General features: G+C 33.3%; 2 protein-coding genes, 1 long non-coding RNA gene and 1 other non-coding gene across 15 annotated transcripts in view; 1 reads left to right on the forward strand and 3 right to left on the reverse strand.

Moving 5' to 3' along the window:
• Nucleotides 1–25,071, forward strand: part of LOC107399167 (uncharacterized) — a 35,937-nt gene extending 10,866 nt beyond the window's left edge. For 2 of the 5 annotated variants that reach the window (XR_010332954.1, XR_001575830.2), the window contains 2 exons: nucleotides 5,267–5,977; nucleotides 6,029–6,744. This is a non-coding gene — a long non-coding RNA (uncharacterized LOC107399167). Of the gene's footprint in view, nucleotides 1–5,266; nucleotides 5,978–6,028; nucleotides 6,745–22,832; nucleotides 23,460–23,644; nucleotides 23,702–23,790 lie in introns of those variants that run through there. The other 3 variants (XR_010332953.1, XR_010332952.1, XR_010332951.1) reach the window with 3 other exon arrangements.
• Nucleotides 1,627–16,785, reverse strand: LOC660961 (cytosolic non-specific dipeptidase). Its single transcript, XM_008200916.3, has 3 exons — nucleotides 15,785–16,785; nucleotides 1,973–2,303; nucleotides 1,627–1,919 (listed from the first exon to the last, which is right to left on the reverse strand). Exons 1-3 carry the CDS (start codon nucleotides 16,720–16,722, stop codon nucleotides 1,710–1,712), a joined length of 1,479 nt encoding a protein of 492 aa, XP_008199138.1. The 5' UTR covers nucleotides 16,723–16,785; the 3' UTR covers nucleotides 1,627–1,709.
• Nucleotides 17,039–18,547, reverse strand: LOC107398409 (uncharacterized). 2 transcript variants are annotated; one of them, XM_015982376.2, is made up of 3 exons: nucleotides 17,946–18,547; nucleotides 17,809–17,900; nucleotides 17,039–17,754 (listed from the first exon to the last, which is right to left on the reverse strand). In XM_015982376.2, exons 1-3 carry the CDS (start codon nucleotides 18,208–18,210, stop codon nucleotides 17,098–17,100), a joined length of 1,014 nt encoding a protein of 337 aa, XP_015837862.1. In that variant the 5' UTR covers nucleotides 18,211–18,547; the 3' UTR covers nucleotides 17,039–17,097. The 2 variants fall into 2 exon arrangements, with proteins under 2 accessions (XP_015837862.1, XP_015837861.1); XM_015982375.2 differs by having other exon boundaries at nucleotides 17,809–18,546.
• On the reverse strand, nucleotides 20,289–22,574 carry LOC103314569 (uncharacterized). Of its 7 annotated transcripts, none has more exons than XR_010332946.1 (7): nucleotides 22,436–22,574; nucleotides 22,201–22,334; nucleotides 21,938–22,156; nucleotides 21,744–21,825; nucleotides 21,455–21,694; nucleotides 20,542–21,405; nucleotides 20,289–20,496 (listed from the first exon to the last, which is right to left on the reverse strand). It is a non-coding gene; the product is annotated as an uncharacterized LOC103314569 (transcript). The 7 variants fall into 7 exon arrangements; XR_010332948.1 differs by having other exon boundaries at nucleotides 22,201–22,362; nucleotides 22,436–22,571; XR_010332947.1 differs by having other exon boundaries at nucleotides 20,542–21,217; nucleotides 21,273–21,405; nucleotides 22,201–22,557.
• Nucleotides 25,072–27,201: the final 2,130 nt, after the last annotated feature.

Here is a 27,201-nt window from a genome sequence, read left to right on the forward strand (position 1 = left end):
TTAAAATTAAAAAAATATATTCTTGAAAAATGAACACATTTTTAAAGGAATTAATTATGTACCAATCCGATTTTTCGTAAGGTACATAGCTCAGGCACAAAACGCTTGGTTCCATATTTTTGCCCAACACTGTATATCATTGTTGGAAAATTGATTTCACACCTCTTGCATCGTAAAGTTCTATCAACTAACATATCAGCCAAAGTTAGGTTTCTCAATATAAAGATTAAGAGTAAGAGATGAATTGAAGTTAGAGAGTTCTGACCACAAATACTTCGGCTTTTTAAACGCAAAATTGTTGGAAGATTCTAAATTATTTTAGCTCTTGAGATATCAGACAAAGTTTTAGGAACTCGTTAAAATTTAATGGGTCAATAACCAAACTCATCTGAACATACAGGCAGTTCCAACGATCCGAAAAAGGTCCATAACTTGTTTAATATTAAAGATATTGACTTTTCCTTTTTTGAGATTATAGCTGCGTTCCTGCTGCATGTTTCGAAAATGTTGCGGTATATATACAGACTGTTCCAATAATAAAAAAACACTAAAGTTATGAAACACCCTAAATTTTATTGTATTTTTGAACGTAGCTTTAAATAGTACTGATGATTTTAATCTCAACTTGTGTTGGTCGATTCTGCTTAGTTTTTGAAATAATTTGAATTTTTAACATGAACACGTTTTATTTAAAAATTTATTACAGAAAAGCGGAAAATTGTAGAAAAGTAGGACTTTCATCACTTTAAAGGGAAAAGTTCAAACTTAAATCTGTTCCAATTGTTTAGCGTATTATGATTAGAAACATAGAAAAATTAAGAAGCTTAAAAGTTGAATAACTTGAAAAACTTAAAAGGAACACTCTATTTTTTGTTCTTGCTTCTCATAGGTTATTAAATTGTCTATCTAAGTAAGCTAATAAAAATAATACATCCTTGAAGTTTGAACTTTCTTCTTTAAAGTGGTGAAAGTTCTACTTTTCTGAGATTCTTAGTTTTTATGTAATGATTTAAAAAAAAACGTGTTTTTGTCAAAAAATTCAAGTTATTTCAAAAACAACGCAAAATTGACCAATAACAATTTAGCTTAAAAACATCGCTGGGACATTCTGTATAAGTTTTTGGCAAAGCGCAAAATCCACTTAACTCAAATGTACGTTTTCCTACTTTGGTTTCACAAGTTGTTCAATGTGAAACTGAAAGTAATTTCACAAGGCGAACTCTTGTGTTTATCTTAAGAAAAATTCTCCGAGAATTCCAAAACTGTCGTTATTTTTCATCTACAGCTAATAACTTTGAAGTTAGACATAGTTCAGAGAATTTTGATACTCCAGCCGTTCACATGCATAAATAATCAAGAGTTGTAAATCTGTTTCCATATTTTATATACGAGTCATGTTCTTAAAATACCAGTCAAAGTCTGAGGAACTGTTTAATTGGTCAAACACCCAACATACCTGAACATACATAATTTTTTGGCAAAACAGTGAATCCAATCAGCTCAAATGTAAGTAAATCTTTCTTACAGACACTTGTCTGAAGACTTCGAAACTGTTTTTATTTTCCATCTACAGTTAACATTTTTTGAGATCTATCAAAGTTAGTTGCGCAAGATAAAAATTAATCATTGGAGTAAGAAATTAGTACTTTTTATTTTTTTACTGAAGTTGAAAAAAAAAACGATTTTGCGTAATCACTCTGTATTTATCATCATTTTGCTAATTGAAACAAATAAGCAGCCAGAAGCTTGGTACTCTCATAAAACGTTCGTACTGTTATATTTTCGTTTTCCATGCTTGCGTTAGAACCAGACGTAACCAATGGCAGAAGAAGAATATTATTCTCCAGAACTCTGTCAAGAATAGTTAACAAAACCATAGGTTTATCAAGTTTGATCATGCTCGGATCTTCTTTATAAATCTGAAAATAATCTTTCTAATAATTCACAATTCACATTAAAACTATATCTCTACTTGGATTGTTGCCCTTCTTGCAGCTTGATAATTGGGATTGGCTACACTTTCGTGCCAATATCTGGTTGAAGAAACTTCCTCGCAAGTGACTTTATTTTCAATGTTAAGTTTCTTAACAACACTGTTAATGTGATTTTTTGTCATATTCACTGTTCTGTTGATAATTTGGCGAGGAACGATTTTTACAACAAAATGTCTTTTAACAATGTCCACTTCTTTCTTCTCACAAGTGCATTCTTCGGTTTCACCAATTGATATCGAAGGTAGGCGCCAATAATGCATTAGGAGTTTGACTTTATCCCATTTTTGCTTGTAAGAGGGCAAATTGTCTCTGCAAATTTTACAGTTAAAACAATATTTTTGTATGCAACATGTATGTAAAGTCTGTCCAAAAGCAGAAAATTGTTCTACACAAACACTTGTGTTAATGTCCAAAATATTATAGTAAAATTACTAAAAGCTGTACGTTGACGTCCATCTCTTTTTTGTCGTACAAAAGATAAAAGCCCTTATTAAAAATTCTCAATAGATCTGCCTGTTATTTCCTGTTATTTAGGCATTTTTAGTATTTAGGTACGCTAGGGCAATTTGGAATTTGTATAAGAGAATGCAAACGCTATACGAAGATAAAAACAAAAAGTTTTCGCTAAAATACAAAATCTGGGTATGATGCATAGAACACACACTTATTGAAAAAATAAAAAAAAAACAAAATTAAAAATATAAAAATGTTGATAATAAAGCACAAAAGATTTTTTTTTTAAAGTGCCTTCTTTTATAAGAAACAATTGTTTATTTATATTTTTTTAATAATAATTAGCATAAAAACACCTAATATAAAATCTAAAAACAAAAAATAAATAAACAATTATCTCTTATACAAATATCCACAACTTTTTCATTTCATTTTATCCTGTTTATACGTACGAATAACAGACACCTTCCACAACGGACAATTAAAAATTCCCCATCAGTGTCCGTTATTGAGAGGTTTTACTGTATTTGATTTTTTACCAAAAGATAAATAAGTTTGCTATCAAAAACAATACAGAATGTTGGTTGCCACTTAAAGAAAAGAAAATTACGTTACTTCTCAAAACCAATAAAGACGTGAGAAACTATGAAATAGTCGTGGAGAGAAAAACTTGTGGAAAAAGCATAAGCGAGAAGCCGTAGTCGTTGCACAAACACTTTTTTTAACTTTGGAAAGTAGTTTCACAAAGAGAAGTTTTGTACAACTCCTTTTAGTAAATCTTTTTCGAAGTGTTGGAGCTAACTAGAAATTTCAAACTTCAAATTCAAAATTTTTGGGACACTTGCAAAGGTTGCAGCTCACTATTGTAAAATATACTTAAAAACAATAACCGCAAATACTATAAATTAACACTGTTACGTGTTACATTAACTAATACTCGTAGAACTCAGTTTGTGCTTTATTCCACTCCAAAAAATTGAAATGCACTGTTACAGCAAACTGTTCATGGCAAAATTCTACTATGAATTTTGTACGTGTACATATACGATATAAAAAGTTTTGGCATGATATAAAAACTATTACTTCTTTTTCCAACGCATTGGATAGCTGAATTCTTATAATACGAGACTTTTTAAAAAACAGTATCACAATGATCTTTTAACTAGTAGTATAACAGATAGTTTGTCAAGGAAAATGTAAGGGTAAGAAATGTAATTATTTATTTTGCTATGTGTGCTTTTTTTTAAAGTGGTTTGTTGTCTCTGTTTAAGTCGTCCCCTAAGTATATTGTTTTTAATTCATGTGGCTCTTCGATTTCAAATCATACATGTGCAACATTAATTAAACTACAGGGTACAATGTTTTGTGTTATTTGCTGTTTTATATTCGCTTATAATTAATATTATTTTTATTTAATGTAGGATGAAAGTGCCTACTTAAAATTACACATAAATACAAAACTAACGCAAAGAATCGCATAGGTACCAGCAAGATGGAACCTCAAAAAGTGCTTGGTAAAAGAGGAAAACCAGTACGTTTCTACTACTATGATCTTTATGAAAAGAGAAAAAGATGAAGATCAGGCAGTCATACAATTTAAAAAGCGCGTTCTTGTGGCTACTGGTATTTCTAACCACAAGTCGATTAAGAAAAAGCTTTCCACACCCTCAAAACCTCGTACATTTTCAGGAGGAGAGGAACAAGCTATAAGACGAATAAAATTGTCCACGAATATCATGGCACCGAAAAAAAGACCGACACTTAATGGTAATTTTTATAAATTTACAAGGCTTTTCTTGGGACGATTCGCGTTGTGATTAATAAATAATGTATTGAAAGAGAATGCATACCTCTTAATTAGTGTCGATATTACTTAGTTGTTGCTCAAAAGGTATTCTGGTTAAACTACATGCTTCAGACATTCCATGTCAAGGAAAAACAAAGACTTGGTCTAAAGTTTTGAAATACATCTTTCACTTTGTCGCTTTGCTACTTATTTTCAACTTAAAAAACAAATGTTCCAATCAAAAGATGAGCTTATATTTTGAGCTTATATGATACGGATATAAGTACACAAGATTCAAGGGATTCAGACTCTGATCTAGATGATGAAGGCAATGAACTACCGTCCATTGACCTAAAGATATACGAAGGAAGAGAAAACAACGAGCTAGTTTTCCTCTATTATCCGTCTTTTTATTAAATTCTTGTCGGTGTCAAAATCGGATATAAAAGTAGTTCGTATCGCTTTAAAACGAAAAATTGAGATATTAGATTTACATTATGTACCTCGATTTGGGGTGAGCAATACACCTTTATAAATTTCTTCAGTTAATGCCATACCACGAAAATTCTTTGATTCTGATATTGACAATTGTTTATAAGAAAACGGACTATAGTCGTGTAGTAAACACCTTTTTTGAATAAAAAATTTCTAGTAAGTAGTAGATATTATTTTTTCCACTTTTGTTCTAATTTTCAAATATTGTAAAGGTATGGCAAAACTCAAGACAATCGCAAAATACTCATAGAGGGCTATGATATTCGTCGGAAAAAAATTGTCTATCTAAAAACACTCATGCAATATCAGACACAAAAACGGCCTATAATTTATACAGACGTAACCTACATTAATAACGACCATAGCTCTCCAAAACAGAGGAATGACAACAGTAATTTAGGTTTGTCAAAGGCAAAAGGCTTATTATTATCGCTGCTTCGAGAAACGAGTCAAATTTTGTTCAAAATTCCTTATAAAAAATTGCTTCAGGTTGTAGGTAGAGCACCACAATTTAGTTCTGTTAAATAAACTGTTGTAGATTCAAAAACAAAAGATTACTCGAACGAAATGAATTGGGAGAATTTTGAAAAATGGGTGACGACCCAGCTGCTACCCAATTTACCACCTACATCCTTTCTTGTATTGGACAATGCTTCCTACCATAACAAATTAGTGGACGCAGTTCCAACGTCCAACACAAGAAAAGGGGAAATGATTAAGTGGCTCCGGGTAGAGGGTGTGACGGTAGATAAAGGTCTATTGAAAAAAGAAATCTACGCCTTAATTAAACAAAAAAAGGAGTTTAAAAGATCCTTTTAGGCAGTCGGTTACAAGAAAATGGGATTGATCTGCTACGGTTGCATCCATGTCACCCAGAACTCAACCCCACTGAAAAAAATTGGCACAACGTGAATTGGGTAGCTGAGAGGAATGTTACGTTTAGGATGACAGAAGTGTAAGTTCCTAGTCGACAGAGGTTCAAGAAGATAGGCGAGCAAGAATGAGCAGGGATCTGTCGCCACGTGACCCTAGTTAAGAATGACTACATTGTCCGAGAACCTCTTTTAGACCAGGCTCTAGAAAAATTTGAATTTATAGTATTCACGCTGTATTCAGCATAAATTCACCACAGGATCCTCTGACATCAATGTACAAGACAGACTCAAGTTCGGAAGAGGAAGAGAGCACCTCGACCTTAGAACCACAAGACTTGAGGGTCTCTCCATTATAAAAGATACAATACAAACAGGTGATTTTGATAAATAACTTCTTAGTGTTTCTTAAAGACCATCGATTTTAGGTCTACAGACCATAATGGTGGATCGTATTATTTTACAGTCATTAAGTTGAACATGGCCTCACACAGTTGCCAGTAAAAACACTGAATCTACAGAATGGCCCACAACTCATTCCTCACCGGAAAAGTGCATTGTAACAAAAACTTGGATTTAAGAATTCCATGAATAAATGATATGTTGTGTTTGTGTTTTATTTAAAAGCACCGTTAAAAAAACAATAAGGGGTGAATCGAGATAAATCAATGAAAATATAAACAAAGTGTTTTGTTACTATGGAAATATTGACTTCAAAAGAGTGTATAAAAGAGCACAGACCGCCGCACCGACGGATTCATTTGAGCCTCCTTCCGGACCTCTTCGGATGAAATCACTAAGACCTCTCTTGGTGGAAACAACTTCAGAACCTCTTTTGAAGGACTGCATTCTTTGGGCATCTTCAAAGGACCTTCTTCCGTCGTTAAACTGCACCTGCCCCAGGACATCTGAGAACCGAGTTCACCTCTGAACACGGACCACGGGATTCCTTCCAAGTGCTATCGTTTCCTGGACCTCTTCAGGAACACAACCGACGGGACTTCTCCCCTCAAATTTCACCCGCGGAGAATCTCTTCTCCAAGGCTAGGGTTCACTAAGTCCAAGTTTGAAGTTGTTTGTAAAAATTACTTGTTCTATCTGTTGTTACTATTGTTATGGTTACTAAATAAACTCTTTTCAATCACTTGTGTTTAATTAAAATCGAACCTTCCCACTACCACTGTATAAAACCTAGTCGAAAAGGCACTCTTATGTAGTGTAAACCTGGATAAGAGCGGCAAATAAGTTCTTTTCCAACTTTTAGGAAAAAGTTGGTGGCACCCAGTTTTGAATAACAAATAGTAGAAAATAAAGCATTACAGCATATAGAATAGACAATTCTGAGACCAAAGTACCTTTGCAAAAAACTTGTAATTCTTTGCGTTTGGAAGGTAACGTTTGAGAGTAGCCAATCACGAAAGGCTCTGCTCCGGAAAACTAAAGAAACAAAATACGTTGCTAGGATAACAAGTACCGTCAAGCGTTACAGGCATTTTGTGAAAGTACTATTTTTCGTTTGAAACTAGAATTTCATAAACAGAAATTTATCGCTAAAATGTATTCAGCTGAAGAATGCTTTGAAATGGTTCTCATTTATGGGATAGACGAAACGCACGGAATGCCGCCAGGGGTTTCCGCGAACACACAAAACATTTTTAAATGTAATAGCAAGAGGAAGAAAAACGAGACAAGTGCGTGCGAACAGTGGAAAATGAAGAGGTCGTTTTAAACACTTCCGAAGAAAAGCCAACGACAAGCCAAAAAGCAGTTTCTCGCCAAATGGCTATGTCGAAGGCTATGTCCAACACATTATGAAAGAAAACTTTATGGACTCCTATCACTAAACACGTGTTTAACAATTGAAACCTGATAATTTTCGCATAAGACAAAGATTTTGCGAGTGGCTGTTGAACGAAAATAATCTTAACTTTCTGTCTTGTGTTCTCTTTACTGCGGAGGCGACGTTTGATCAAAAGGGGTGTTTTAATTCTCGTAATTGGCATGTATGGGCTGAAGAAAATCCGCATGCACTCTTTCATAGAGGATTTCAAGAAAGATTTTCGATTAACTTCTAGGTCGGTCTTTTGGGTGATTATTTGGTACAGTTTAAAGTTATTTTACTTCCCGTGTAGTTATATTTCTAATAAGTCTTAAAGTTCAAGGTTGAGCCTTTTGAATTTCCGGCACGTTTGACTGGCGAAAGATACGCGGAGTTTATCCAGAATGAGTTGGTGGGTTTACTTGACAACGTGCGGCTAGTTTTTCGTGTTAACAATTGGTATCAACATGATGGTACATCGTCTGCAGAGAAGCAAAATTAAGAGATCGATTGCAGGAAGCTTTTCAAACGATAACCCCTGACATGACCAATAATTCACACGTCAGTATGGTCAGAAGAGCTCAGTTTTGTACCCAAATGAACGGGGGAATTTTTTTAATTTCGTTTGATTCGTCTGCTGCTGTTTTTGGTGTTTTTCATTCATCGATTGTTCGTTTCATCCACTAGTTTGTTAAGCTGTGTTCATGAATAAATGCGGTTCTTTTTAGATCTCTTAATAGTCGTAAAAGTATATACCGTTAAACTTAATTGCTACTGATGGCCTTCGTGAACCACCCAATCATCTGCCACAGTGATGAGCGATTTTCAGATATAAAATTTGACCTTCGAACATAAAAACCATAAAATGGTAGTAAAATAAAGATTCTTTCTTTCTTATTGTGGCGTTTAACAGAAAGCTTCAATCTTGTTCCAATATTAAATTTAGAATTATAGTCATATCTGTCAGTGTCAGTGACATTAATCAAATACCTATCAGCATCAAAAAGCTCGTTCACAAAAAAAATGCTCTTGAATTATTTTTTATTCTTTAGTAACGCATTTAGTGCATGTGTAACATCTGGACGAAAGCTTCTGGGATTGATCACTTTGAAACATCTGTATTTCGCAAACGTAGAATAAAAGACCTACTTTTTTCCACTTTTGGCATTCTCATTGCTGTTACCACTAGCAGCTTTCCGGTGAGGGAGTGAGTTGTGGACCACTCTGTATAGTAATTTCTAACAAAAGTGAATACAATAAAACCAGGGTCAGCGGGTTGCTAAGAATTTACAGTGTGTAGAGGACTCATCTTAAATTTTATCCAAAATCTTACGTTATAAGCAGATTTCTGTGCTAACTTGAGAAAAGGAGTGTTAATCTTCAAGTAGTGATATAAACTACTGGAAAAACTCGGAATGAATATTTATCTCATTTCAGTTCTAAAGAGAAAACTAAAATGCACATTTGCATTTTTGTGTGAAATAGAACATACAGGGTGTTTCAAGTTATAGTGTCAGTCAAAAATAAATAGTTCTACTTATCCAAAAAAATATATATCGCGAACAATAAAGTTTCTAACACGCTTCAGTTTGATGCTTTAATGTTATCCCAAAATTTCATGATAAGATCGTGAAATATAAAAACTACATAAAAAAGTTTTTCCCCAAATTATTAAAATGACTTTTTCATAATAAATTTTTCCTATTTTCAAGAATGAGAATTCCGAAATTGAAACAATAAAAAACCCAAGGCGTTTTCTGCAAATGAATTTTTAATTTGATTTAGACGATGATATTTAGACCAAATAAATGTTTTATCTTAGTCACCTTTGAGAAAACAGAGCTCGAGTCTTTGCTTGCTTCACAAAAAATTGTAACATCATAATCTGTCGGACTAAAATTTGACTTAAATAACATATTAAAAATGCCATTTCAATACTCTTTTGAAGAAAAACTCGAAATGGTGCTAATCTACGGGGAATGTGGCAGAAATCAGAAATGCGTCCCGAGCAGCACAACGGTATGCAGCACTGTTTCCCGACTAGGAACATCCCAGTCGAAAATTGTTTCAAAAACTTGTTACTAGTCTTAGAGAACACAGAAATTTTTGCCCAAAAAAAGTATACGAAAATATTCCTGTGACCCACGATCTTAATCAAGCCTTAGTTGCAAATCTTGTGACAAATAATTCAAATTTAAGTCTCACTGAAATCCAGAGTGCTACAGGTATTAGCCGAACTAGTGTGCACAGAATTCTAAAACGACACAGGTTACATTGAGGTGCACTAGAAACTACACGGAGAGGATTTTAAAAGGCGTGTAGCTTTCTGTGAGTGGGCTCAAGAACGCATAAGAAAAAATCCAGATTTTTTCGAAAGTGTCATTTTTACCGACGAATGTAATTTCAAAAATATCGGTGTGGTTAATAAGCACAACCTTCATTATTGGGCCGTCGAAAACCCGCACTGGATGCAAGAAAGAGCCATGCAAAATTACTGGTCCGTAAATGTTTGTGGAGGTGTAATTAGAGGACAAGTAATTGGTCCTTTTTTTTTGAAGGCATTCTAACAGGACAAATCTAGACAGATTTTATATCAAATAATTTGCAAGACCTGTTAAAAGATATTTCATTACAGAGGATAAGGAACTTATGGTTTCAGCAAGACGGGGCCCCGCCACACTGCAAGAGCTGAATTAAATCACCAGTTTGGACCACCAACAACACCAGAAGATACGAGAAATCGTATTAGAAATGCGTTTGATGAGATTAATAAACACTGAATCGTACTGCTTCAGTGGCAGAAAGTTTTAAAAAACATATCCAGACATGCATTGAAGTTAATGGCCATCATTTTGAACATTTGTTAAAAATTCATTCATCCCACCGTTTCGTTTCTTCGTCAATTTAATTTTAAGTGTATTTACTCGTTTTTGTTTTGTTTTCCTTATTAAATTTGTTTTTCTACACAACTAACAACATTGATTGTTTTTTTAATGTGGCTGTGAAAGTTGAAAGTAATCTTGACAAGTGTGATATAACCAGAAATAACCAAAATTTACGTTTACTCTAACGTCCGGTATTTCAGTTGACGGTTAAACTAAAAATATTCTGGTTACCAATTGATTTCTTGGTTTGGCGTATTTCAATGCTTGGTTATGATTTACCCAAGGTTAAAACCTTTACCAAAGGAAATGTGCTGGTTACCAACTTTTCTCAGGGTTAGTCATACTCATGCGCAGTGTCTTTGTTTTTCTAACGTTATAATTTTTATAATGCTTTAATTTCAAAATTGTAGGAATTTATTATGAAAAAATCATTGCAATAATTTGGAAAATTATTGTATTTCATGATCTTACCATGAAATTTTGGGATAACATTAAAGAATCAGATTGAAGCGTGTTAGAAACTCTATCGTTTTATATATTTTTTGGACAAGTAGAAGTATTTATTTTTGACTTGCACTAAAACTTGGAACACCCTGTACATTGAGAATTTCTGTATAAGAAAAGCATTCGATGTTAAACTGATTACCAACGACAAATTTGGAGCCACTAAAACCCACCAGATTAGAAACCCAAAAGAAAAGTTATAAGTATGACAATTAACAGTTCTTGCTAAAGGTTAGCTACAGAGGTGAATGCTACAGACAATAGGTCGTTAGTTAAATTTATAGTAGAAACCTTTTTTTTGCAGTAAACGCGTTCCTTAAGTGGGAAATTCAGATTCAGGGCACCTTCTCTCCACAAGTTTATTCCTCCACGGAAATAGTTGAAACCAATTTCATGCGTTACTTTAAATTCACCCTGTATACGTACAATTCAAAATTTATACTTGAAAACAAACTTCAGGAACCAAACAAACGCAATAAAACTCTGGACTATTTTACTAAAGTCTAGTTAAATATGAATTAAACAATAAAATTTGAACCAGTCCGAAAGCTGTTCCTTTTCTTGTTGAAACTAACAATGTTAGTACCTCGGAAAAACCTTTGTAAAATTATTTTTACAGTTTTTACTACGAGTACTACAGCTACCGCATTCATAAGAATCGTAAATTACAAATCAAAGGTTTACCGTGCTTTCAATTAAATTTCTAATTAAAGTAGTGGTCTGTGACTCAGCAATTTCGTTGACAACAATGAATTTAGTTGTAAAGAATGTTTAGGGAATGAGCTACAATAAAAATCATATATTTTTAAATAGAACGCCGCAATTCTTTTACATTTTTGTATGCAACTTATAATAACACTGACGTTTTTAAGATAAATTGTTATTGGTCGATTTTGCTTAATTTTTGAAATATTTTTTAACACGCTTTTTTTAAATTTTTATACAAAAACTAAAAATCCTATAATAATAGGACTTTCACTATAAAAAAGGCTCAAATTTTAAAAATACAATTTTTGTTTGGTAAGCAAACTATCAAAAAGATGTAAAAATGTAACTCATTTCTTAAACAGCCTGTACATTTCCGATATCATTATGCCAGACATGTGGTTGCCAACTCTTCAAATAATCTCATCCATCGATTTAAAAACTCAAAAAAATTTAACCATGAAATCATAAAAAAATAGTAAGCTATTTATATTCCAGGTGAGTATGAATTTGTTTAAGCAAGTTCTTAACTTATTTGTTTGATTTACCTCCTTCTACAAAAGTTATTCATACCCGTTTGCACCGGTCAAAGTTAAGAGTAGGATTAAACTAAGCCCTAGTTAAATTTAGGTCCCAGTTACCTTTTATTATCTTCGCACCAATTTTTTTTAATTCTCAGTTAGGTAATGGTAACCTATGATAACGCAAGCTACTCGGCTATGGCTGGGTGAGATTTTCAACTCGTGTGTGTACGGATCTGTGGGTGCATTTGACTTTTCCAACGGTGAAATTATCAAACCCTTGTTTGTTAGTTTGTTATTAAAGAGAGGTCTTTTTTAAATACATAATGGTAAGTTTAAACATTGCTACTCATTCAATGAATAGCATTATATGTAAATTATGTTTGTACAGGAAGTAAAACCAAAAAGATTCTGATCAAGTAATTTTACTGGTGAAGAGAAAATTTAACTATTATATTCAAATTCAATATTCAAAAACATATAATAGAGAATAAAAAAACGGACGCTCAGACATGGAGGAGCAAAGAAGAAAGTTAGACGAAAATAACAAACGAATTTAATGCTCAAAATACTGTTTCTGAATTTCGAACTAAAGAAGCCATAAAAAGGTTGTTTGAAAATAAAAAAATAAACAAGAAAAGTAGCTGCTATGGAGCGAAAAGAAATTTTCAAAACAGTTGGAGGAGCAAAGGTTTCCGTTATTAAAGATCCCACTTTTGATATGACAATGGCCATTTTAAATAAAAAAACAGTTCTGGAGTTTCCTTCAATTTGCGATGGAGATAGAAACGAACCTTCATCATGTCGCCAAGAAAATAATTATGCTGTAGCAAATGCAAAGGAAGCGCGAGGAATTGAAGAAACAGAAGAAGACGATGAAGAAGAAGCTATGCCAGTTTCAGACAAGAGAATAGAAGCAACACAGAGCAAGAACCAGTTACAACTGAAGACGTGACAAAAGACTAAATAATAAGTTTTCTAATAAACTCGTCCTTTCTACTTGACAGGCGCTTAATTAACAAGAATAAAAAGTTCCAGAAAAAAGTCCCACATGGTCTAGTCGTAGGCGCCCGTCCCTATGTCCAACCGGAAACGTGGCAAAAAAATATGAAAATTTAGGAGAAGTAAAGCTTCAGGTTGCTAGAGTACAACATGAATTATTGCAAAATGAAAGAATGCATCAACAAAAAAAAATAAAACCGAGATTGAAGAAATGGAGAGAAAGGAGAAAGCAAAAAAGAGGAGAAGAGAAAGACCAAACAAATAAATGCATGCAATTAGAAAAGTACGAAAGAGATAAAGAAGAGTCCGAACTTAGATAGAAATGTCTAGGTTTAGAAATAAAATTGAAAGAAGCACAATTAAGAGCACTGAATGCTATTTAATTTGTTTATGTTTATTAATTAATGTTTTGTTATTGTATGATTTTTTGAATTATAATAGATTAAAGACTTGACAAAATTTAAATGTTTACAAAATAAGTATCTTCGTAACTGAAGTGTCTTCGTAACTGAGCACCGACCCCTACCGGTTTATTTGGGCCGTAATTATTAACATCTGGAATTTAGCCACCTTCTATCATTTATTAGCATCACTTTCATCTGGTACTAAGGAAGGTTCGGTATCATGCATGGTCAAAGCTAAATTATAAAGTATTGCTGTTGCAACAATGATTGTTATTGTGGTTGTAGTTTTTAATCTACATCCATTAGCCAAAATTAAAAATCTCCGTTTTAATACCCATCTTTCAATGCAATTTCTGCTTTTGATATTGTGACGTATTGTGGCGCTGTTCAGCTGGTGTAAGAGGATTAAGAAGTGGAGTAAATAGATATGTTTTTTTAGGATAACCACTATCTCCTAATAATAAACAGTTCCTGTAGGTACGTCTTTCAAAATCTGCTTGAATTTGGCTATTATTAAAAATAGTGCCATCATCTGATCCTGGCCACCGAGCAACGACATTGGTAATTTTTAATTCGGCAGTACAAATCATTTGTGTGTTGATTGAAAAATAAGATTTTCTATTTCGGAAAATTTCTACATCTTCGCCACTAGGCGACTGAATTTTTACGATTGCACCAACAACACGTATAAATCCGTCTACCTCAAAAAATCTCTTTTGTTCAGCACAGATTTCTTTTTCTGTGCTAGGAAACTTGACAAAAATGTCATATAAAGCACCAAAAGCCAAAGACATGTAAAATTAAAATTAAGCGAAGAGTTGTTAAAAGCTGATTATCATTATTATGATTATCATTGGAGAAACTGCATTGTTACTAAAACGAAGGAATTGCTGCATTCAAGAATTGTGGAGAATGATAAATATTTTACTTGTCATATGGATATTCTAAATGTTCTTCAATCAGTCTTAACAAATTTAAACAACATTCTTTTGACAAACGAAATCGTTTCCGAAAACTAGCATTATCCAAATTATCGAAGTAATTGTTACGTACATGTATCTGGCGTGGTATGCCATACGAATATCTAAAACTAAGGATATGAAACGACATACATACAAAAAAAACGTCTCCGCCCTCGACAGTTCCGTTATTGTCACCAGAGGCGCAGTTGTTCCATTACCGTTCAAGTTTTCAGTGCAATGAATTTATAAAATAGTTGTAACTAAATAACGGTTAGCGCAAGGCAAATAAAAACTATACAAACAGATGGAGCAGTAAATTCTCAATAGTAAGAAATAAAAATAGTGCAAAAATTATATCATAAACTACATTTTAAAAAAGTTCAAACGTTTACCAATTTGCACTCTACCTCCTTTTCAAAACGCTGCAAAGACTGTTACAGACAGATACATGAAAGTTTAGTTTAAAAAAGTCCGCTAGATCATATCCCTATCTTCAACCATTTAGGCCCCAAAGACATTCAAAAACGCTCAAGCAACAGATTTCCTTCACTTTGCTGGTGGTCAAGTATTGGAAAGTAAGTTTATACCTAAACCGTTAAAGATAGAAATATGATGTCCCGGACTTTTTTGTAGAAAATTTAATTAACTTATCAAAACGCTGCGAAAACAGCTGAAGATATAAAAAAGTGTAAAGAATGAGGTTGTAAAAAAGTCCGCGACACCATATTTCTATCTTCTATGGTTTAGGTATCAATTAACTTTCTAATACTTAACCACCGGCAAATTGAGGGAAATCCGTTGCTTGAGCGTCTTTAGGGCCTAAACTGTTGAAGATAGAAAAATGGTGTCGCGGACTTTTTTTATAGGATTTAATTTAATTCTCTACAATTTTTTTCTGAACATTTTTCTTTCATCTTTAACCGTATTCGTAGCGTTTTGAAAAATACAGGACGCAGCTCAAAGTTTAAATTTTAAATAATTTTTTTCTCATGTTTTTCGTGAAAATTTTAGTCGTCAGCTTTTCTGTTTGTTGAGAAAGCAAAGCTCAACATTTCTGCATTTTTTTCCAAGTAATTAGTGAATTGGTTGAATTTAAATTAATTTAAAACGATTTGACCTTGCTAAACCGCACTTGATCCACGGATTAAAATAACTGACATTTTAGCGACATTAACTCACGGATAAACGCCGTGCAAAGTTTTGTATGATTTAATCTCCGCTTAAGTTAATCTGTACTTTTAAGTGGAACCGGTGGAAACGGGCATCAAAGTTTAAATGAAGACTAGAATGTTTAAAAATAATAATTTCAAATTCTGTTGAAATATAAAGATGACATTTTTGAATTGAAAGCATAAAACAATTTTTAAATATACTGTATGTACCTTATGTCATCAATGTTGAAATCACAAATATCTTCATACATCTTCTCCTCCTCTGGAGTAATTTGCGAGACAATATCATCAAAGTGCGGGATCAAAATATGTTCCTTCTCGTCAACAATTTCCTTAAATATTTCAACCATATCGTCCCTCGGATCAGTTTTAGAGCCAGGAACTTTTTCAATAAAAATATCATGATGTATGACCCCAATAGTACCATAAATGATGCAAGGGTGCTTCTCACCAATCCACTCACCATCACAAACAATGATATTATCAATATCGACAAAAAAATCGTGTTTTCTCAAAGGCAAAAAATCGGCCAAACCGACACTATCGTAGTGGTACATCGACTCAATGATAAATTTCAAATTAACCGGGAATTCAATATTACTTTTCTGAAACGCTTCAATAATGTGGAACCAATGAATAAGAGTAGCTTTTCCCTGCGCTACGCCACAGCCAAAAATCGAATGACCAACTTGACTGACACTCCACGGATCTGTCTGCCATTTACTCGCCTCTGGCTCCTTAACGTCCAAATGCACATAAATGCAAAGCGTTTTCTTTCGTTGATCGTTTCCTAAAGAGGCCAAAAGAATGACCGGTAGTCGGTGTTTCTCACCCCCGAGTTCATGAAACCCAATATTGAAACGCTCATACTTTAGTCCAAGTTTCGAGAGCCAGTTTTGGGTAAAATCAATCATTTTTTGCACCTCATCTTTGTATTCCAAATTGCCGGATACTGATTTGATCATCACAACATCGGCCAAATCTTTGAGAAACCTGCCACGGTGTGAGTCAATAAATTGGATGATTTTTAACAAATCGGGTTGAATTGGAATTCTTTTACTCTGATGTTGGGCGTAATACTCTCCGTAGACACTGTTTGTAGTTCGCGTTTCGCTGTGTTCAGTTCTGTAAGAGTGAGGGTACACCATTTTTTACTGTCACAAAAAGACAAATAAATTATTTGACGTTATGAAGGTTGATATTGTGTCAAAATTATTATTTTCTACAGCCGTCAAAAAATCGTGACATTTATGCATGGTTACCTATGCGCGAAGTTTGACGTTTTTTCACTGTGAAAAAATATTATTTTTTCACGGTTTCACAGTGAAAAAATAATATTTTTTAACTGTGCAGGCAACTCGATTTTTCAGATCATTTTGTTCCAACTTATTTCTGTTACAATTTTAGTAACACGAAAAGACATCAACAGCAACCGAAATGAAGAGACGGATCGATAATGAGAGGTAGTTTTAAAGGTTTTATAATTATACAGAACAATATTACAAAACAATAATAATAGATATTTACTTTGACATATGAAAATTAAATGTGCATGACGAAAACGTGCCCCCGTTTATCCCCAGAGGCCTGAGTGAAGACGCTTGTAAATGAAAGTTATTTTCGCCATTAAAAGAAGCCGATGTAGAAGGTTGAGTGATTTTGTTTTCTTCTGTGGAGGAAGAAGGTTGAATTTTATTGGCAATTTCAATTTTATTATTCAAAGAGTCCTCGATGTAACTTTCTGCCACTGTGCTGCTTCTCCAGCCCCCATGACGTTTAATTGAAATTAGATCACCTCCAGCATTCGCCAAAAGAGTGGCAGAGCTTCTTCTGAAGCAGTGACCAGTATATTTTTTAGGTTCGTCTTTGTTAAGCCACTTTGCAATCAAACTTGGTATCTCTCCGATTTTGTTAATTCCAACATTTTGATTCACACATTTTCCGTTGGTATACTTTAAAAATAAACGGTCACTAGTCGCCCGTGGAGGCCGCAAAGCTCTATATTTTCTGACAATTTCTATATTTTCTAAATTTGAAACAGTAAATATTCGTTCGCAGTGGGTTTTTGTATCAGGCACCTTCACAATTAAGACAGACTGTTTATCTTCTATGTCAGTTAGCTTCATTTTAACTAATTCTTCACGTCGAAGGGCTCCCGATATACCCAAAATTAGCACAGTCTATAAATAAAACGAGTTGTTTTGATTTGTATTACACTAATATGATAAGTTTACCTTCATCAGTAAATATATCTTGTCATCTGCTTCATTAATAAACTTGCTAATGTCTTCTTTGTCTAAAATTTGCGACTTCTTGCTTCTGTAACCTACGCTTTTGCTTTTCAGGTAGGGCACTAACTTCGGAAACTTACGTGTATCGATATTCTCTTTAACGTTTAAGGTGGCTTTCAACATCGCATAAAGGGCCCAGAGTGTTGGTGGCTTTAAGGTGGTAGACTTTTCTTCCAAATACGCCAACAAAACATTTTCCGTTACTTGATCAATCTTTTTCATAGAACACCACTGCCGAAACTGAAGATACGTTTTTTCGTACTGCGGTCTTGATTTAGCAGGCAAAAGATTCGACACTGCCGCGCTTGCAATTGCATCTATTTCGTTTTCGCTGCTAAAATCCATCACACTTCTTCAACAAAAATACCTATTGTGACAAATTTTTCGCAACTATCACTTTTATTTATCATCGTAACCATGCAAGCAACTCGATTTATCAGACCATTTTGTTCCAACTAATTTCTGTTACTTTTTTCTTCATCTGGAGGCTGTAGAAAAAACGTTGTTTGTATTTCGTGGCGAAATTCATGTTTTAATGGCGCCTTCGAATGTCTTTTAGGTCTCGACCTGGCGGTCTCGACTAAAATAACATTCTCAGGCGCCATTAAAAAAACACTCATTTCGCGCACTTAATACAAAAATTACTATTTTATTATTTATTTGGTAAAAGTAGACCAAATAACCTTGAGGTTTACTACAAAAAAATACGAAAATATTAAAGTTTTACATCCACAATAAATTAACTGAACGTGAGAAAGATAGGTTGTTTCACGTTTTAACAATTTTTAAAGAGAGCCGTTGGAAAATTAGGGTTCGCGATGGACCCAAAAGACATTCAGTTCAAAAAATAAAAAAATTAAAAAATACAGGGTGTTATTGTTATTGGGCGATTTTGCGTGGTTCTTGAAATTGTTTGCTATTTATTGATGAAAACAAGCTTTTTAAAAAAATGTATTTATAAAAGGCCGTGGTTAGCCATTTGTGCGGACGACTATAACATTCAGGCTTATTACGGTGATCATTGAAAATTGGTTATTGTTTCAATAATCTGAAAATAAGCAATAACAAATTGTCTTCCTATTAGCGTACACTATTGGTTATCTATTATTGAATCAAGATCTTGAAATTTTTTAGATATTGGTACAGAATCAATTTCTGGTATTACTGTGACAACTTTCAATGCAATATTCAATAGCAGATATTGAAAAACATTCAGGGTCTTTGAGATTACCCTTAATTGGTATTGATTAATTGTTTATCAGTCATTTTATGACTTTTTATAATTTTGTAAAAATGGATGTGCAGTTCATACTTTTAATACATGCTCTTCAAGACGAGGAAGAAAGGTTCTTTGAAAATAATTCTTTTTTGTTACATAAATGTTTTCAAAAATTGCAGACAACAATACAGGTTAAAAAGGAGAACTTTAAGAGATGCATCAGATCCGTTATCTCTCCCCGCTGGTATTTTTAAATCAATTTATCGCTTAGAAAAAGAAACAGCTTATCAGTTAATACAGGAAATTAGCCCTCACCTACCTATTAGAGTGCGACAACAAATTGCTTTACCTGATTATTTGATTGTTCTGTGTGCTCTTCATTTTTACGCACAAGGAAGTTATCAAAAATCTGTTTCTCAAGATTTAAATTTTCCGATGAGCCAATCTGCAGTCACCAACTGTATTACCGCTGTGACCAATATTTTAAACAACTATTTTGCGCACATAATAAAATTTCCAACAACCGAGGCAGAAAGGAAAAATTTATTAATGTTCCAAATGGATTTCCTGGCATAATAGGTGCTATTGATTGCACCCACATCAGAATACATCCACCAAAAATTAATGCTGAAAATCCCGGAATCTTATATTTGAACCGCAAAGGATTTCATAGCATAAACGTTCAAATTATAGTTGCAGCAGATCTGAAAATCCTTGAAGTTAATGCCCGTTACCCCGGCTCGGTTCATGATCCTGCTATATGGGCTACAAGCCAAATAAAACATCATCTACAAATTACATATGAAAATAATGAATTGCAGAGTTCATGGCTCATAGGAGACTCTGGATATCCCTTAGAGTCATGGTTAATGACTCCAAAAATTGGAAGAAATTTAAATGAACATGAAAGACATTACAATTCTGCACATAGAAGCATTGTTAATGTTATCGAAAGGTTAAATGGTGTTCTTGAATCCCGTTTTCGATGTTGTTTTGGGGAAAGAGCATTGCACTATTCGCCAGAAAGGGCGGCGAAAATAATTAATGCATGTGCCATTTTGCATAATGTTTGCACTGAACGCAATGACGTCATAGTTGAAGACGACTTTCATCATAATATTATAGAGGACGATAATGTTAATAATATACCCAATCATTTCTTCAATGCAGAACAGAGAATAAGGGAAAGAATAATAAATCAATATTTTTAAGAAAACATATTTATTAAACGTTGAAGAGATTGGTTCACATGTTTGACGGCGTTAAGAATTTTAAAAGTAGCATTTGTTGAACATTTGGAGTAGTTAAAATACATTTTTTCAGCTTCTTTTTGTTTTTTTTGTAAGACGATACTTATGGCGGTTGCGTTGTTTGCATTTGTACCCAATCTCAATAGATATCTTTTTCTTTAGCTAAAAAAATGTATCAATCTTAGTTGCAATAGTTCTAAAACATACTTTTGTTTTCCTTTCACATAAACCCAACTCGATTACATTTTTAAAACCATTTACATTAACATTTCCCAGTACATGAAGTAGTCTTTCTTCCAATTTCGTCAGCACAACGTACAAAGCGCCACCACCACCAGTGATATATCGGTAGACAAATATCTTTTTGGCCTCCAGTACTGTAAAACGTGAATGACAGTTGCCCATTCATGAAAGGTAACTTGACCTTTAAACACGATGCTGTAAACTGGTAGCAAACAATTAGGTAAAGTAACCACAAAACACTGGACGATTAGACATGTTTAAGATACAAACCGTGCTTACCATAATTAAGTTCGTATAACGAAATACTTCTTACCTATAATTATTTAATTCAATCGACCATGGTGTATATTTAATTAGTGAAAATATAAATCCCCCGGAACAGCGCCACCTATACATACGTTTGGGAACCACAAATGTCATTGATTTTATAAAGAATAATATTAAAAGCTTGTCGGCCAAAAAGTTTTATACAAATCTCATGCGTTAAGTCATTTTACAGCGCTTCAACTAATAAGGCACTCGCCTTTCAGGCTCGTGCCTCAAACAAAGTTGTCGCGCTGTAAAATGTGACTTACCGCATTCGAGTGTAAATAGCTATTCTGGCTTTTCGTTTAACATACCTAACCCAGTTATCAAATGTCTAATTAACAAGAAATTTAACATTAAATAAAAATATCACATACAATAATACTCACTTTACGCCACTGTTGCACAGTTTTTCTTGCAGCATTAGTTATTTTATTTAAATTTTCACATAATGTAAAAAAAAATTTCCTTTCTTTTGAAAAAAAGTTAAATATAGTTCAAACTGCTCATGTGTAACACAACCTAAAAAAAAACACTTAAAATAAAATAAAAATTTCACTGTATAATTTGCCTCAAAATATCCAAGAATAGTAAGAAATAGTAATTAAATAACTCAAATTATAATTCTTGAGAATAAATGAACACACAAATAAAAATTATTATTTTTTAGATTCTGTGATGTCACAGAACCGATTAATTGCTCTGGCAATGTCTTCTAATGCATCACTTATTTTTTCAAGCCCTTCAAATTGGCTTTTTGTGGCTTGTATATAGGACTTCAGTAACACATCACTAGATGTTTTTCTAGTGCCTATAGGGGTTTCTATAAAATTTTCATTTAATACAAAGTGCTTACTTACGCTTCTTAATTCTAGCTGTAGGCCTTCTTGTTTGACCTTGATCATCATTATCCTCATTTTCTATACTGATAAGAATTTCTTCCTAAAACATATTTATTTATTATTTGTAGTTATAGCTTAAAACAACAAGGAAAAAAATTACTTTGCATTACGTCAGTTTAGTTCTTATTTTTTTTTTAGAAAATAACCCTTACTGCATTTGTTTCTTCATCCCTTACTTCATTTGTTCCGTCATCCCTTACTTCATTTATTTCATTTCTCGCATCGGCAAATCCACTTCCAATTTCTTCAACGCCTGTAAACCCCTCCACAGCCTCGTTTCCAGTTAACTTTAATAATCGTTTTTCATTATCATTTAATGATTTATTTTCTCGAGCCTTTTTTCTTATGGAGCATTTCCATTCTGTAAATACCTAAAAAATAAACTTTAAATGTGAAATGCTTGACTACAACTGACTTTATTCCATTCGTTAATTTCCCGGACTGGTCCGTCTCCGACACTATTTAACAGCACCGTTAACTCCTTCCAGATAGCCCCTAGAGCCTCGTACTGGTTTGGGGCCAGCCTCCTAGTACGTAGGCACTTGTTTTCTTCCAGAAAATTTAAAAATATCTCAAACTGTTTTTTTGTGGTGCGTTTTTTATTAGTCGTTGCCACACTCATTCTGAATATAAACCTGATTAAAACTTACTTGAAGCGAAGAAGAACATAGAACACCGAGCAGAACACTGAAAAACTCCTGCACCTCAAAGAATATAAAGGTTAAGAAGTGACAGCCTGTGGTGACAGCACAGAGTGACAGCGCCGTGTTATTTTGAGGAAACAAATTAATGCTGATAGCGCTACGTGCGGTCGGGTGAGAAACTAAATCCACCATATTGGAAATTGAAAAACCGCGCGCAATTTGAACATTGCGTATTTTATGTATGTACCCTTATTAGTTTGCATTACTGGTTTTATACAAAAATTGAATAAATATATCCAAAGTTTGTATATACAACCTGTAAAATTATTATCATTAAACACGGGACTAACAAATTTACACTATTTAAAAAAAACGGTTTTATTAATTATAGTAGTACAAAATACATTCTAAAGTAAAACATATTGTGTAATTTTCTCATGCACAACTTAATTTTAACAGTCCACAAAACTAGCACTTTACTTTTCCGTTTTATAAAACACTTCCAGTCTCACATAACATTCAAAGTGCACTTTACGAAGGTACAGGGGGAATTTGAAGGCATATACACTCTGACTTCTTTCCATTCTTGAATAATTGCGTTCCGTGATGAGACAAACGCGATTTTCACACAAGAACCAACCTAAACGACAACATGTTTACGACCAAAGCCAGTATCACGACCACACATGACACACAAAAACATTATTTTAAATAAACCGTCAATGTTGTCAACCGTTTTACAAAACTGCGCATGCTAATTGTGCTTTATGCCTTATATGGGTTGACATTGTTGACAGTCCAGGGTGAGCACATAGCGCGAAATTTAAATCATGTTTCCTCTTTCTCTATACAAGCGACACCCCCATGCTGCACCTCACGTGGTACAAAAATGTGAAAAATGTTTGATTTAACCTTAAACTTTTGTGTAATTTTTCATAGGTGGTAAACCTGTTTGAATCAACTTCATACCGGTCTAGTATTCATATTGAAAAGTTTTCAATATTGAAAAGCACTTATCAATGGGTGCACGGTAATATGGATTCATTTTAGTTATTGAAATATTGCAATATCCAATTTTCAATTATTGAAAAATAACCAATGGCCACCATAATAAGCCTGCATGTCTTGATATTTATTAAATGTTATAAGTAAAATGTAATTAAAATTAAAATGTAACGTGTAATCTTATCATTAAAAATGTATTGTTTTTTTAAGGTTTTGGTTTGGTGTTGTGGGACATCGAATATGGAAGGAGAGGACTCACTAAGTACAGTGAGTATTACCTTATAACTCTTACATAGAATGAATAATGATTTGAATAATGCAATTGAATGTAATTTTTAATTTTTACTTATTACTAGGAGACTCATGGGTTTGAGTTTCGAGCCATTTTCCTTGAAGAATGTACAAATAACGAAGAATATTTCGATAAAGATGATGATATACGTCGAAGAATTTACTTTCTACTTTCCGATTGTACAAATTTATCACTAAAGTGTGTTACATTAATAAAAGAATTTATTTCATACGTTGATAATATAATAATAACAATGGAAAGAGATCCTCTTGATCTGATAAGCATACTGATGAGTAAATCTGAAAAAATCACAGAGGAATACAAGTGTACGAATCTATCACCAGTTTTATTCAAGAAGCAGTGTCCCACATTATTCAAAGAACTTGTACTTGAGGCTAATTGTAGCAAGAAAACAAACATTAAATCAAAAGTTACTGTAACTGCTTATGAAGAAATAAAAAATAAGAATATTGGAAAGCAACACATAATGTATACAACACAGCCAGGTTCAATAAGCGATTCATCAAGCTCAGCTGATCTAGAAGATGATGATGATTCTAATTCCAATTCATCTCTCACTCGTAAGTGAAAGAGAAAAACATGTCAAAAAGCAGGGGACTTTGAGCTGGTAGGACATGAAGACAACTGTCAATTTAACAATACTGTGAAATGTCAAGTGGAAATATTGATATTAGTTGGGGATAGATCTTACTGTGAAACATTGGCCAAGCACCTTGGACTGATTTGGTTTGAAGGTCTGTTGAAAGGAGAGGAAGACATTGAACGTCGTTTGCAAAATTGTGATAATAAAATTTATAGACTAGCTCACACAGAAATTATTAAGAAAATGATGAATGGCTACAGCAGCATCTGCATCACCACATCAACATCAGCTTGGAAGTACATACCAGCATGTACGAAAGGAATTATTTACACAAAAAACAATAAATCTAATTTGTATGAATTATTCCAGAAGGACGCAAATTACTGTGTTTTTGTCGAAGATAGTATTCAAGCTTATGTAGATGCTGTTAGTAAAATTGTTCAAAAGTCATTGTTATGCAATATTTTACTGGAAGTAAATTATCAAATAGATGAAAAAGCTTATACTAAAATCCATTTACCTATAACGGTTTTAATACCCTTTTACATTGTTAAGTATTTCGCACAAAGCTTCATTGTGACACATGGAACTTGCACAAATTTTAATATTTTAGATATATTTGAGTCTAGAGGTAATGTCTAAGGCTCCATGTATTGATTCTTTGTAAATGCATACTAATAGTTTTCAAAATTATTGTGTTTTTATGTTTACTTTGTAACCTAAATTACTGATGATATCAAAATAAATTCTACAATACCTTTGTCTAATAAATAAAATGAAACTTTATTTTTGTTTTGAAATTAATTTCCTAAAACTATACCAATAAGATTGACAAACTAGACAAAGTTTTAAGATTGCAAGATGATAAAGACAAGCGCAAATTTGAAATTTTTAATATTTTTTTTCTCATATTTCTCATGCATATTTATTTAAGTCCTCAGTTTTTCTCAGTCTGTTGAGAATGCAAAGCTCTGCATTTTTTTCCAAGTAATTAGTGAACTACTTGAATTTAAATTAATTTTAAACGATTTGAGGCGCCCTCATTTTTACACTGCCGTACTACATCTTCGGGTGCTATTTTGTATCTCGTTTCGTCTCCTAGCTGATAGTCCTTCGTAGATTCGCTCCAAGAACGTTTTATGCACTTTTCATGTTTTATATTCGGAATTATTATCCGTAACCTCAACAATTTAAATTACTATTTTTTTGGAAAGCTTTTTTAACTATCTGTCTTAAAAAAAATCAGTTACAATATAGAAGCTAAACTCATACGTAAGAAATAATGATAAACAAATAAATGTTCCAGTTTTTATTTTATTAAAACCACAGTTACAATCTACAAACAGCAAAGTTACGTGAAAGTTTTAAGACAATGATTAATGGTTGAAATAAAATATTTACTGCTTGGTGTTGGACACATTAAGTACATTAATTATAACTAGTTAATGTGAAATTGCAACAAAACAATCAAAAATGTGGTTGCAGCATTCGAAAGACTGAAAATCGTTGGTCTACTAATATTATAAAACCTCGCAGCTGAAAACGTAGGTCGAATTTGTTCAATTTCGTCCAAGAAAGCTTCTTGTAACTTTCCCATTTTCATCAAGTTAAACTTAATTTTTAATAAAACATCCAAAATATCATCAAATTCTTTCAAAACGTTGTCGCAAAGTACAATCAGATACAGAGCCAAAATCTGAAATTTATTACTTTCTCAAAATAATTATTTAAAACTAAGTTACAGACTAACCCAAAAAATCAGTAAACTTCCAAGTATTGCGCCCGTTTCTAGAGAAAACTGAAAATTTGTTTGAGTTCGAACCAACTCATCAATGTAGATAAGAGTTCTACAAACGCCAATAATGTGACTAAATAAAATATTCCATCCGAAAATATCATTAAAGTGGGAAACCGCATCACTAAGTGTGAAAAGACCGCGTTCGAAAGGTTCCAACCAACTGTAGATTTCTTCCGATTTAACTTTTGTCAAAATCCGTCTTTGGACAATGTTTTTCTGAACGTGGTAACACTGGTGTAGCATTTGTAACACTGTAACGCCCGTAACCATCCCAAAATTGATCGAATTCGCCGCCAAAATCCGGTACGGAAAATAATAAAAAAAGCTAACTCCTTCCTTCCGTCTCAAAATAACGTAAAGAGAAACCGTTACAAAATACGAAACTGTAAAAAAGCCAGCGAAAGAGTATGAACGGTTAGCACCAGTGCCACAAACTTGCGACAAATTACGAATTAAGTGGTACCAACCCAGCGTTATTTTATTCGTCATGAGAGGGAAATAAATCGCCGAACAATACAAAGCCACGTCGGTCATCACCAGAAAAGTCATTTGCATTAAACTAAGACTACGGTAGTCCGGGAGATTATAAAGGAGGTGCGCAAGTGCGGCAATTGTGTACAGAATTATGAGAATAAATGCGAAAATGTGTTTAAGAAGAGACGGTTTTTTCTCACTTGGCGATTTCGGTGAAAGCAGAAAGCATTTTCCGACTGAAAAAATCGCCCCAACTGTGTTTGAATTCATTTTTGAACTGAAAGGGGTGTTTACGTAAACGTTGGGTGAAAGGCTTTTAGTTTCAGTCAATCAAACTACAAATTACTTTAAAAGGTGTGCAATTAGCTGTTAAACCTTTTTTAGTTTTTTAATTTTTAGTTTTATTTGGTTTGTTTATTGATTTGTTTATTCATTTTTCTGTTATTTACTTTTTGGCTGTTCATCTCTTTTTCTTTCAAGACAAAAAGTATTTTCCCTTTATTAGGACGTGCTCTTACGTTTACAATTTGGCGCCTTTACGTATTTTTACCTTTTGCCGCATTATTTTCATATTTCTGTCACTTTTATGCTTTGCTTTA

The sequence above is a fragment of the Tribolium castaneum genome, chromosome 2 (genome assembly GCF_031307605.1).
Source record: "Tribolium castaneum strain GA2 chromosome 2, icTriCast1.1, whole genome shotgun sequence".
Lineage (NCBI taxonomy): Eukaryota > Metazoa > Arthropoda > Insecta > Coleoptera > Tenebrionidae > Tribolium > Tribolium castaneum.